General features: G+C 42.4%; 1 protein-coding gene across 1 annotated transcript in view; it reads left to right on the top strand.

Annotated features, from left to right (window-relative positions):
* dnah1 (dynein, axonemal, heavy chain 1) overlaps positions 1 to 12,992 on the top strand; it is a 28,930-nt gene extending 15,938 nt beyond the window's left edge. The window contains exons 47-74 of the mRNA XM_076095847.1: positions 33 to 263; positions 452 to 648; positions 1,078 to 1,213; positions 1,478 to 1,686; positions 1,810 to 1,981; positions 2,635 to 2,826; positions 2,931 to 3,104; positions 3,286 to 3,417; positions 3,692 to 3,817; positions 3,975 to 4,094; positions 4,398 to 4,547; positions 4,690 to 4,850; positions 5,328 to 5,553; positions 5,711 to 5,906; positions 5,994 to 6,145; positions 6,272 to 6,468; positions 6,582 to 6,726; positions 7,003 to 7,161; positions 7,854 to 7,985; positions 8,119 to 8,289; positions 8,414 to 8,593; positions 8,839 to 9,015; positions 9,563 to 9,733; positions 9,952 to 10,082; positions 11,092 to 11,236; positions 11,783 to 11,989; positions 12,206 to 12,440; positions 12,871 to 12,992. Coding sequence (XP_075951962.1) covers positions 33 to 263; positions 452 to 648; positions 1,078 to 1,213; positions 1,478 to 1,686; positions 1,810 to 1,981; positions 2,635 to 2,826; positions 2,931 to 3,104; positions 3,286 to 3,417; positions 3,692 to 3,817; positions 3,975 to 4,094; positions 4,398 to 4,547; positions 4,690 to 4,850; positions 5,328 to 5,553; positions 5,711 to 5,906; positions 5,994 to 6,145; positions 6,272 to 6,468; positions 6,582 to 6,726; positions 7,003 to 7,161; positions 7,854 to 7,985; positions 8,119 to 8,289; positions 8,414 to 8,593; positions 8,839 to 9,015; positions 9,563 to 9,733; positions 9,952 to 10,082; positions 11,092 to 11,236; positions 11,783 to 11,989; positions 12,206 to 12,440; positions 12,871 to 12,992 — 4,746 coding nt within the window. The remainder of the gene's footprint in view (positions 1 to 32; positions 264 to 451; positions 649 to 1,077; positions 1,214 to 1,477; positions 1,687 to 1,809; positions 1,982 to 2,634; positions 2,827 to 2,930; positions 3,105 to 3,285; positions 3,418 to 3,691; positions 3,818 to 3,974; positions 4,095 to 4,397; positions 4,548 to 4,689; positions 4,851 to 5,327; positions 5,554 to 5,710; positions 5,907 to 5,993; positions 6,146 to 6,271; positions 6,469 to 6,581; positions 6,727 to 7,002; positions 7,162 to 7,853; positions 7,986 to 8,118; positions 8,290 to 8,413; positions 8,594 to 8,838; positions 9,016 to 9,562; positions 9,734 to 9,951; positions 10,083 to 11,091; positions 11,237 to 11,782; positions 11,990 to 12,205; positions 12,441 to 12,870) is intronic.
* The last annotated feature ends 244 nt before the right edge of the window (positions 12,993 to 13,236 follow it).

The following is a 13,236-nucleotide window of genomic DNA, read 5'->3' as shown; positions in this document are numbered from 1 at the left end:
GTGTAAAAGTAGTGTGACTTTGGTGATTTTAGGACAAATTGCAGCTGCTGCAGCTGTGGTACCACGAAAGCTGTCGGGTTTTCCGAGATCGCCTGGCGTGTGTTGAGGACAGGGACTGGTTCAACAGGATCCTAAAGGACTGCATTCAGGAGTTTGACTGCAGCTTTGAAGAGGCTGTTACATGCCAACCTGTTTTGTATGGAGATTTCATGAATCCTGGAGATGATCGCAAGGTCTACACACTCATAGAAGACAAGGAAAAGGTGAGTGGTGGAAACCAGTGCTGAGAGTATTTTAAGGTATGTTTTTCTTTTGCTTAACAGCTTATCATTTGGCTTATGGGGAGTAACATTGTACTGCCATCAATCTTTTATTTTCTATTCTACAACATAAGGGAATGTATACTTTTCCAAAATGCTTGATTCTTTTACCCATTTATTATATCATTTAGTTGGTGAAAGTGATGAATGAGTACATGGAAGACTACAACCAGATCAGTACCACCAAGATGAAGCTGGTGCTCTTCATGGATGCCATTGAGCATGTGTGCCGCATTAGCCGCATCCTACGCCAGCCTCTGGGCAATGCCCTGCTGCTTGGAGTGGTTGGGAGCGGGCGTCAGTCACTCACCAGGCTGGCCTCATATATGTGAGATTCCTACACTGTGTAATTCCCATGCCAACGGGCTGAGTACAACTCTCTTCAAACAGAAGGATTGCACTGCTGGTTTTGCACATTTTTGATAATTTTGTGTTACTGCTGCGCACCTTTTTCCAAAGAATACAGACATTTTTGGATCGATGTCCTAATTTATGGGCAGCTTTTTACATTTATTTTCAGCAAACAACATCATAATGACACATGGGATAGATAGAGCAATATGTAACAATCAACAGTTACTTTTGTTTTATACCAAAGTTGCATTATTGATTGATTACTGAGTAGTAGTTCAGGCACAGCAGGTGCTTTTTTTTTTTAAGATCATTCAACCAAAAGTATACACAATTTACTGTTAATGTCCTAAAACATGCAGGGACATCTTGTGGCCCAGTCCTCATAGTGTTTGTCCATATTCAGGTCACAATATGAGTGTTTCCAGATTGAGCTGTCAAAGAACTACGGTCAGACAGAGTGGAGAGAAGATATTAAAAGCATCACGCTGAAGGCCGGCCTTGAGAACCAGCAGATCACCTTCCTCTTTGTAGACACACAGGTAACAACTCTAATCACCTGCTACAGTATACTGCAAGTTTGTGGTTGTTGATTAACATCACTATCACACAGTCATAGTACATACTGTAATGGAATGTTGTGGTAGGAATGCTGTTGCACTGTCATCACTTATTTCAATCTATTTAGTTATTCAAATTGAATGAGATGTGCAACATGCAACAACAAAAATGCCACATGTAGAGTATACAATGCATAAAGACAGTGCAGCATTTTACTCATCATTACCTTTGTGTTAATCTCCCAGATTAAGAATGAGTCCTTCCTGGAGGATATCAGCAACATTTTGAACTCCGGGGATGTTCCCAACCTGTATACAACAGACGAGCAGGAGCGCATCCTCACAGCCATGAAGCCAGTGGTGCAAGACCTGGGCCAACAGCCAACTAAAGCCAACCTCATGGCTGCCTACATCAGGAGGGTCCGCAGCAACATACACACTGTACTCTGCATGAGGTTATACAAAGTTTTGATTACTTGGTCAAAAGAAGTGGATAAATTCATCTTTGTTTTTCTTATACCCATCCATGTTTCCCTTTCTGCTACTCACACTTCTCACTTTCACTTCTTCCTCTGCAGTCCTATCGGTGAGGTGTTTCGTGCACGACTGAGGCAGTTTCCCTCACTGGTGACGTGTTGCACCATAGACTGGTTCAGTGCCTGGCCAGAGGAGGCTCTGCATGCTGTGGCTACATCCTTTCTTAATAAGCTGCCTGAGCTAGAAGCCAGCCCCACAGCCATGAAGGCACTGGTGAGGATGCTCTGTGTGTGTGTGTGTGTATGTGTGTATGTGTGTGTGTGTGTGTGTGTGTGTGTGTGTGTCAGTGGGCTTTATTGATATGAAGGTTTTAGGATAGTAAGTACCATATATTGAAAATATAATTTAATAATTTCCATAATTTAAATAAAAATACATAGAAACAAACTTAACCTCACTATAATACAAAATGTGTCAACAAGCTTTCTCATTTTATATTTCTGTCTCATTGGCTAGTCACACTGAGCCCTAGTTTGGATTTGTCTGTATCTTATCTCTTACAATGAGAAAAGAGACATAAGATAGCATATAGATAAGATGAGGGCATGTGGGTCAAAACGACTTGAGACTTGCTTGAGAAAGGCTATCAAACACAGTCAACATGTACATGTCCAATGTTATTGTCAAATTGTGTGGTAATGCAGTTCAACCAGGAGCGATCAACATGCAGCAGATTGACTGCCATTTAATAAGGATACAGGATCATTTCTGTCTCAAATGCATTTTTATACCTTGGTTAAATAAATGGAAATGACTGGCCACCTTAAAAGAAAAGGAAATATGGAAAAAACTGAAATCAAAAATCTAAGATGCTGAAAAAACTTTTCATTAAACAAAGTTTCTCCCTAATTGATTTTCTTCTCCAGACATTGATGTGTGTAAAGATCCACCAGATGGTAGCCAGGAAGTGTGAACATTACCTGGCTGAGCTTTCTCGACACAACTGTGTCACTCCCAAAAGCTACCTGGAACTGCTCAAAATCTTCTCAATTCTCATTGGACGCAAGAAGCAAGAACTGAGCGGTGCACGACAGCGCATGAAGACTGGCCTGGACAAGGCAAGACACTGAACTGGCAAAATAAACATGCCAGAAACATATACATACATACACTGCTTGATTAGCAATCTTATCTGATTACCTGCCGTTCTGTGATCCTTTAGCTTCTTAGCACAACGGAGGATGTGAGTAAGATGCAGGAGGAGCTGGAGACGATGAGGCCTCTTTTGGAGGGCCGCATCCCACCTTTGCAAGCCAAGTACGAGGACTATGTGGCTATGAAAGATGAACTGGACAAGTATCAACTGTGTGAGGCCCGCCTCGTTCGAGCAGACAAGGTCAGAAGGAGGGAGAAGATGGGATAAGACTTGATCCCCCCGGGGATATGATGTTCTCTAACAGGCATTGTCTGCTCTTAAATGGCAAGGCCAAAGAAAATGCAATTTTCAGTTAATCTCAACATATTTACCTTCATTAATATTGATAATTGTATAATGATGATGCATTTGTTTTCTCCAGCTTATTGGTGGACTGGCAGATGAGAGAGTGCGTTGGAAGGAAACAGTGCAACATCTGGATGACATGGTCAATAATGTGGCAGGCGATGTGCTCCTATCTGCAGGATACGTAGCATACCTGGGGCCCTTCACTGTAAGTGGGTTGTATTTCAGTTCGTGCATGAGTGTGAATATCTTTTGCGGTTGTTTTGTGTTTCTTTGTAGGATTTACGCATCTCTCTGTGGTTTTGTGTCTCTTTGTGTTAATTTTGTGTCTCTTCATAGTTGTTTTGGTCTTTTTGTATTTTTTATTCTGTGCTTATTTTGACCTTTATTGTAGATGTGTGGCTGTTGTGTGTCTCTTTGTGATTTGAGTATTTTTTTGAAGGTTAGTCATAGTGTGCCACTGTTCTTCTGTCTGTTCCTAGGGAGAGTACAGGGCAGCCATGTCAGAGGAGTGGCTGCATTGTTTCAAAGAGCTAAGTGTTCCACACACTGACGAACCCAACATGATCAACACCATAGGAGATCCAGTCAAGATCCGCTCCTGGCAGGTCAGAACCATCCTACCATCAGCTGGCATTCAGGGCCTAAGCCTTTTAACATTTTGATTGTAATTTGTCAGACCATCAGACTGAATCAGTTTTAGATTAACTATTAATGATCATTTACCTTTACAGTCATCATACGTTGTCATTTCTATGTGCATAGATATCAGGTCTGCCCAAGGATAAGCTATCAGTGGAGAGTGGTGTGATTGCCCAGTACTCTCTGCGCTGGCCTTTATTCATTGATCCTCAGGGACAAGCCAACACATGGATCAAAAATATGGTGAGAAATCTGTGTGCTGATCTGAACTGCAGAGGGTGCCATTGAGACAAAAACACATATGAAAAGCAGCTTTATCAAGATCTGAATTTATTCCTTCACAGGTGCAGGTGCTCAATATGTTGTTAAACTAGGTTCAGTACATACACGTATACCTGCTTTGGCTCTGTGGCAACCAGTGGGTGTACTGTTCTGTTGGGGTTACCTCATATTCCACATCACCCACAACTCCTCTGGAAAGCTTCTCAGTGTCAGTATTTAATCCACTGTTCATTCATACAGTACTTGCTTCCTGTTGTCACCCAGGAGCAGGACAATGGATTGGAGGTTATGAAGCTAAGTGACCAGGACTTCCTGCGCAGTCTTGAGAACGCCATTAGATTTGGTAAACCCTGCCTCTTGGAGAATATAGGAGAGGAGATAGATCCTGCTCTAGAACCTGTCTTGTTGAAACAGGTGAACACACACACACACACACACACACACACACACACACACACACACACACTTATTACAAACAAAAATCACTTGTAATGTATGGCAGTGTTATATGCAAATGTCTACCACATACTCTTAAGTCACATTTTTCTGCCCTTAGACATTTAAGCTGCAAGGTAGCACAATGCTGAAGCTCGGGGATTCAGTCATCTTTTACCATGAAGACTTCAAGATGTACATCACCACTAAGCTGCCTAACCCGCACTACTCTCCAGAGGTCTCCACCAAAGTCACCCTCATTAACTTCACCCTGTCACCCAGGTAACATGCCTTTAACAGATAAAAGCAAAATTCAGAAACTTCATTTTTGTAGATTTATCATCAATTATTTCAGGTATGATCACACTTTACTCAGCTCCTTCAACATGTAGATCTGACAGAACGGTTATTGTCTTAATTGGCCCAGCATCCAAAATACACAGGCTGTGTATTTATTGAAATATTAAGTGCAAACTATATAATAATAACTAACATTTAACAACAGTGGTAACGCAAGATTGTCTATTTGTCTTTCAGTCTCATCTGTTTATCAATTGTCGTTAAATACTGTACCAAAATAGCATTCTACAACTCAAAATAAAATTGTTAGCTAAGGATTTTAGGGTTTATTAAAAAACTGCTTACAACTGTATGCCAGATAGAAAACCAATATTTTTTCAGAATCAAATTTAGGGTATGAACTTCTAACAGTTATGTCTTAGTGTTATGATCTGTGTTTGTGTAAATGTGCATTTCCAGTGGTCTCGAGGACCAGTTGCTGGACCAGGTGGTGGCTGAGGAGCGTCCAGACCTGGAGGAGGCTAAGAACCGGCTGATCATCAGTAACGCGAAGATGAAGCAGGAGCTAAAAGAAATTGAAGATGAGATCCTGTTCCGACTCAGCTCCACAGAGGGAAACCCTGTGGACAATGAGGAGCTCATCCAAGTGTTGGGGGCTTCCAAGATCAAAGCTGGAGAGATCAAGGTAAAATAGTGGGAGAGCTATTACCTCTAATATCGTATATGGCCTACCTTGGAAGGGTTTTTCTACCTTCAGACCTCATATATGATACTAAAGTCATTTGTCGTCAAACTGACAAGCTACTATTGTTGGATTTAACGCAAGCTGGTTTTACTGGTAGGCCAAAGTGATGGTGGCGGAGAAGACAGAGCAGGACATTGATGCCACCCGTCTGGAGTATGTGCCGGTGGCTGTGCGTGCTCGCATCCTCTTCTTCTGTGTATCGAACCTGTCCAATGTTGACCCCATGTACCAGTACTCACTGGAGTGGTTCCTTGGCATCTTCATCGCTGACATTGTCAATTCTAAGAGAGCAGGTAGAAAGAAATTCCACAGCATTGAAACCAGATGATGGGATGTTTCCCTGCTTCCACTAATTCTTTTTCTTGACATGTTTCTCACAGACACAGTGGAGAAGAGAATCGCCAACATCAATGAATGTTTCACCTTCAACCTGTACAGCAATGTATGCCGCAGCTTGTTTGAGAAGCACAAACTCATGTTCGCCTTTCTCCTCTGCGCTCGCATCATGATGAATGAGAACAAAATTGATATGGTGAGAAACAGGGGAGTTTGCACAGTCTCCTTCCCATCTTTAATTTCCTGTAGGTACTCATACAAATACATGAAATGGAGTTAATCCAGGTACATTTAATGAATCTGTGTTGTGTCTCCGTGGCAGACTGACTGGCACTACCTGCTTTCTGGAGGGATGCCCGTCCAAGAGCTGACCAACCCGGCAGTGAGTTGGCTGTCGGAGCGCGCCTGGCAGGACATCCTGGGCCTCAGCGCTCTGAAAAACTTCAGCAACCTGGCAGAGAGCTTCAGCGAATATCTGCAGGGTTTCAAGATCATTTGTGACAGCAAACAGCCTCACAGGCACGCATAGATGAGCACTATGCTGACAAGTGCACACTTGTTTTTCTTAATTTGAACTGTGCTGAAGCTGTCAATATCTAACAAGGTGTGCATGTGTGTTTGTTTACCTCTAGGGAGCCTCTCCCTGGAGAGTGGGAGACAAAGCTGGACTCATTCCAGAAGCTGTTGGTCCTGCGCTGTCTGAGGGCTGACTGTCTTGTTCAAGGCCTGCAGGACTTTGTCTCAGCTCAGCTGGGACAACGCTTCAATGAGCCTCAGGTAGCATCACTCTCCTACCTCTTGTGTTAATGTTGATATTAAAACCAATATGTCTTATCTCTCTGGCAGTGGCTTAGATGTGTGGTAATATCAACATGGCAATGATGGTTCCATTTGTTTTGGCTGGGTCTGCATCAGTGCAAACATTGGTTAATGTTTGGAGTACGGTATTAACTCTGCTAACTTCACCTGAAAATCATTTCCGGTTGTTTGCTCTACAGTATGCCGCAGCGTTATTTATGGCTTGTTGTTCCTTCTCTCTCCATCTTTCCACAGACGTCAGACCTGTCCGTGGTATTCAAGGCGTCGTCCCCCTCCACTCCCCTCATCTTTGTCCTGTCCCCTGGGACTGACCCTGCTGCTGACCTCTACAAGTTTGCTGATGTCATGCGGTTCTCCAAGAAAATGAGTGCCATGTCTCTGGGCCAGGGCCAGGTCAGGGTCATGGGGGGTGCCTGGGAATTATCTCTCACTCTCTCTTTCGTACAGTCTCTCTGACCCTGGGGAGAGGCACTGTACAACACTTTCTCACAGAACCAGGCCATTCTCATTTGTCATGTTAAGAATGGCCACCTATGTGCTAATTGCTTCTCTATTTATGGCCATAGGCCAGGACAATGTACAATACTACTTTGACAGATGCTAGATTACAGGACACCATAAATAAACTCAAAGAATAACCATATAAATCTCACGTGTACGTTTTAGGATAAATGCAGACTCATCCTCCACAAACCTGAAATCTAGTGGCTGGCCAAACATTTCTCCCAGCAACACACTACCCCTGTGGCTGTTCAATAGGTGTTAGCGTGTGTTTATCACATTACTTTCAATTTTGTGAGTTAGAATCCTGGCTCATACTGGGCTGTTACATCAACCTGTCCTCTGTTTCTGTCTAGAGCTCTTGAGCCTTTCTGAAAGACTCCTAGAATGTCAAACTGGCTGAAGGGAGATTATTTTATGACTATGTTACTCGGTCTTTAAATACAAAAAACTTTCCAGGAAATGTGGATGTTTTCTCTTAAATTTAAGCCTTGTGTTAAGCTAACTGTTTTTGGCACAACTGTTGTTGTTGTTGTTGTCTTCACATCTGCCTTTTCTTCTCCTGCTGTTGTTATGTGATTTAGGGCCCCCGGGCTGAGGTCCTGATGCACTCTGCCATGGAGAGCGGTCAGTGGGTCTTTTTCCAGAACTGTCACCTGGCGCCCAGCTGGATGCCCTCCCTGGAGAGAATCATTGAAAACATCAACCCAGAAAAGGTCAGATCATATGCACACACGTACTTCACACTATTGTAGTATTGTATGTTCGACAAGCTTTCCTTTACTTTGCCAGTGTTAATACTTCCTTTACTGCCCACGGGCACCACATGTCCCACAACACCCCAAATAGGTGCACAAGGACTTCCGTCTGTGGCTCACAAGTCTTCCCAGCAACAAGTTCCCGGTGTCCATTCTCCAAAATGGGTCAAAGATGACCATTGAGCCTCCCAGGGGAATCAAGGCCAATCTTCAGAAAACTTACCGAAGGCTCACCAATGATTTTATCTCCTCTTCTACCAAGGTCTGCCCAGTCTTCTGTCACCATCTGATTAGAAAACCTGCCTTGCAGATCAGCTTTGTTGTTGAGAACATCTAGTACCTAGTAGTATCTCCAACTTATTCCTCTCCTCTGCTCTCCTCTCCAGACCGCACACCTCAAGTCTCTGCTCCTGTCTCTGTGTCTCTTCCATGGAATTGCTCTGGAGCGAAGGACGTTTGGCCCACTGGGCTTTAACATTCCCTATGACTTCACAGACGGAGACCTGAACATCTGCATCAGCCAACTCAAAATGTTCCTGGACGAGTACCAGGACGTCCCATACAAGGTGGGAGGAGAGAAGGCTTCTGTCAATATTCAACAGCCTGTTAAGACAGCAATAGTTCCAAAGCCACTTCCTTTCCAATCACGCTGATGCTGTTCCCTTTCTCTTCCTAACTTGTCTTGTATTCTACATGTCCATTGCTCACAGTTAATTGCTATTGTGACATGTGCCTTGCCCTGTAGTAAGACACCCACATTGTCTCAGAGAATGAGTGTGTGTTTGAGCCTTTTTCTCCTCGACCTGTCCAGGTGCTAAAATATACTGCAGGGGAGATTAATTATGGCGGCCGCGTCACAGATGACTGGGATAGACGATGTCTGCTCACTGTGCTGGAAGATTTCTACTGTCCCGCTGTGCTTAATGATGATCATGTCTACTCTTCATCTGGAGTCTACCGGCAGATAGACACGAATCTGGATATCAATGTGAGATAAACGCAGGAGCTTTCAAAAGATTGTGATAATAAGAGTAGTGCATTAGACTTGACCTTTGTCTGCATCAGTTGGTATACTCCAAAACCGCATATCGTTTCAAAGGTTGGGGAATCACGTTGCCGCTCTCTATTCAGTATACCTATCGTTGAGTCTTCAGGTGATAAGACAACCATCTATGAAACATGATGATGTCTTTATAATTAAACACCATAACACTAAAAAAGGGAGATAATTCTTTTAAAAGCAGAAAACAGACAAACCATATTGAATCATTCATTAAAGGGTCGATTAACCAAGACTGGGTGAAACAACCCTTTAAGACACACAGACTTTTTCTAATGAGAAGTCTAACTTTAGCTTAATGAAATGTGCTGGTCCACAGGTTGTGTATAACATTTAGTTTTAACATCAAAATGAGAGAAAAATGATAAACTATAGTAAATCAAAGCGCATCAACTTCTGAACTGCTGACTCTGAAACTCATTGATAACAGTTGGTGTCCGCGAGTGACCTGATGTCATGGTAATTCTGACTCTAGGGTTACTTGGCATACATTCGTGGTTTGCCCGTCAATGATACACCTGAGATATTTGGTCTCCATGACAACGGCAACATCAGCTCTGCCCAGAAGGAGACTTTCGCTCTGCTGGGAGCCGTCGTACGTCTCCAACCCCGAGCTGCATCTGCTGGGGGCAAAACACTGGAGGAGGTACACATATCTATTGATTTGATTTTGTCTACTCTCAATTTTTTAGTACTACTTGTATAATGTCATAGTTTGCAGGGACATAAAACATAATTTCATCATCCCCTCCGAAAATACTTAACTGAGCATTGTTTTGACCTAATGTGTGTGTTTCTAAATGCCTGGACTACGGCTGAGACATGTTGTGCTTCATTGGTGATGTGCCCTTTCCTGTACCGTAGAGAGTGGAGGAGATAGTGGCCGGCATGGTGGAAAAGATTCCTCAGCCTTTCAGTGTTCAGGAGGTGAAGGAAAAGTACCCGGTCCTCTATGAAGAGTCCATGAACACAGTGCTCATCCAGGAGGTCATCAGGTAACATTAGGCTGTGCGAAAAGATAACTTCACAAACCACACCTCAGGTCTCCTTGATATAAACATAATGATACAGTTTGGTAATTCTTTGAGATCAGAGAAAGAAACTACCATGTGTGCTGCACTGAAAGCCTCTTCGACTATATTTAGCTCAACATTTGCAGCTCAGTGTCCATAATAGTTCTGTGATTTTTCCCAATTGTTTCACTTTTGAGGTAAAAAAACAGTAATTAAATGCGTAACCAACAGTAATGTAATATCTCTATTTAAGTCAAGTAGCTGAAATTGTACCCTTCAAAAGTCACAGCTTGTAATCATAATCATACGTCTCGGTAATCATACTGTAATAATAACTGCTTTTTCATCCGGTTATGTGTGAGTAGCTGTAGCTTGTGATGTCAGCAACTCTCCAGCTGGAAGCTGGAATTGTAATTACTGATTTATTGATCAACGGTCCTTTCAGCTTCTCGCAAATATATTATCTTTCTTTTTACACTGTGGAGTAGTAAAAACTTTTCTCATTTTTATCTTTAAGTGTTGTTAAACTACCTGTTATATTGTTGTTTGCTTGTTATAAAATACGTTTGTCCTTGGACTAATAAATTCATTCATTAATAACTTTTATAAACTCCATCTGAGAGTTTTTGGTCATAGTTAGTAATTTACAAATTATTACTTATTTAGATTTGTAACTAAATCTAGCAGGTATGTTAGCAGTAATCATATTTAAGTTGTATTAGGCTGCAATAACAAAATTATTTTACTACTTTTGGGCCCTCAGTGTGATTTCTTGAAATATTTATCTTACGTTTTTACTTCCCTTTATGACATATAATTGTTATGTATTTGTCTTTGCCCATCTTGATCAAATGAACAAACACAAGTGATGCACATGCTCTTGTAATTGGCAAATAGTAGGAAACATGAATGACTGAGTGCTGAATCAGGAATTGCCAGTTTAAATCATTAGTTCTTCAGTAATTGGTCCTTGTATCTTTTTGTCTTTCAGATATAATACACTGCTGGCAGTCATCTCTCAGAGTCTCAGTGATATTGTGAAGGCTCTGAAGGGTTTAGTGCTGATGTCATCAGAACTGGAGCTCATGGCCAACAGCCTGTTCAACAATGTGGTGCCCGATATGTGGAAAGCCAAGGCAAGACACACACACCAGTTATTCTCCTTCTGGTTCTCTTGTGGGTACCACTGCCCATTGCTCAGATGTTAGTTACAACCACTGTTAAACATAACATGATGAAGACAACCCACACAACAAAATGCTGCCTTTATGTGAATGAATTCTCTTCATTTCAAAATCCTTATTTGTAAACAATTACCGTCTCATATTTTTATGCATTTAGCAATTCTGTGGGCAGGACGGCTCACCCTGGATAATTGTGAAACCTTGACTCGCACACACTAAGTCAAAATAGAGGATTTTTTTTAGGTAATGCAAACTGAAAATGCCAGTACAGAATACAGCAGTGGGCCTTGAACTGAATAATATTGTGACATCCATCTGTGTGTTTTAGTGGATGCATTTGGGGATGAGACTTGAACATTTGACATTTGGGAGTGATCTCAGTGTGCAAGATATTGATAAACTTTTGGAGACATTTCTGTCCTGCTCTAATAGTTCCAGCCTCTGTTCTCTAAGAATACACAGCTCTTTGACTGGGAATGCGTCTCTCTCTCCTTCCAGGCATACTCGTCTCTAAAGCCCCTGGCCTCCTGGGTGTCAGACCTGCTTCAGAGGATCAATTACCTGCAGAGATGGATCAATAATGGCATTCCACCTGTTTTCTGGATTAGCGGCTTCTTTTCCCCCCAGGCTTTTCTCACAGGAACCCTGCAGAATTACGCCCGTCGCTCCGGCACCTCCATCGACACAATTGGATTTGACTTTGAGGTCTGACATTAAGCTGACAGCTTTAGCCCCACTGGCTAAAAACATACAGATTCCGGGTGTAGCACTACATATTTACCCGTCTAAATTGATTTTGTATGAATATCGACACGTAGGGTCAATTTTTATTAGCATTGCTTTGAAGTTTTGCTATTAATGGTTTATACAGGCTGTCACCCAGTCTCTTCCTCATTTCCTTTGTAATCCCTTCTACCTCAGGTAATAGTGAAGTCAGCATCAGAGATCACAGAGAAACCAAACGCAGGGTGCTACATCCAAGGTCTATTCCTGGAAGGGGCTCGCTGGGACTACGAAGCAGGTCAACTCAGCGAGTCCAGGCCCAAGGAGCTCTACACAGAAATGCCCGTCATCTGGCTGATCCCCAAACCCAATCGCAAACCTCCAACCTCTGGGGTCTATGTCTGCCCCGTCTACAAGACCCTCACACGTGCTGGTTAGTACACAGTATCTGAGCTTGAGTGGATTCATCTGTACTACAAATACTATTATTTGCTAGATTAGATCGCGCTGGAATTATAATAATCATTTTTTTATTCAAGAAAAATGTATTCTCTGAAACTTTTGCTGAGCTGTATTAACCCTGTTTTTCAGTGCGACTATAGGTGTTGCTCTGCTCGCTCTAGTGTTTGTGTGTATCCCCTTTTGGTGGTTTTATTACTCACCCAAAATAGACTCCAGTTAGTGTCTTGTTTCACGAAGCGTCTGAAAGTGCAGCTCTGTATTTTCCACCCACAGCACAGTAGCCAACACCTCGTGTGCTGGCATGGTAGACTGCTCAGAAACACTGAACTCAGTGCTGTGATAGAAAATACAAACAATTCAAATGCTTTTATGTCACTGAACTGCTTTGTGTGCCTTTGTAGGGACTTTATCTTCAACCGGTCATTCCACCAACTATGTGATGGCGGTGGAACTGCCTACAGATATCAGCCAGAGACACTGGATCAAACGGGGAGTAGCCCTCATCTGCGCACTGGACTACTAAATTCTGACAAACACAAGAAAAAAAACAAAAGCATCTGTTTTATCCACACTGTGTAATAAACTGTTTTTCATAATGCCTTATGAGTGTAATATTGTTAGATTATTTACTGTGATTGAGGTTAGAGGGATCCTGTTCCAGTGGTTTGCTTTAAATCAACTCTCCTCCCAGCTTCACTTGTTCTGCACAGTGCTCACTGGACACTGAACTGAATATAGGTCCTGCTCCTTTAAGGCTTCCACATATA

Source organism: Anarhichas minor, unplaced genomic scaffold (genome assembly GCF_050575085.1).
Source record: "Anarhichas minor isolate MPS153535 unplaced genomic scaffold, ASM5057508v1 ptg000021l, whole genome shotgun sequence".
NCBI classification, from domain to species: domain Eukaryota; kingdom Metazoa; phylum Chordata; class Actinopteri; order Perciformes; family Anarhichadidae; genus Anarhichas; species Anarhichas minor.
This window is presented reverse-complemented; position numbering and strand designations above follow the sequence as displayed.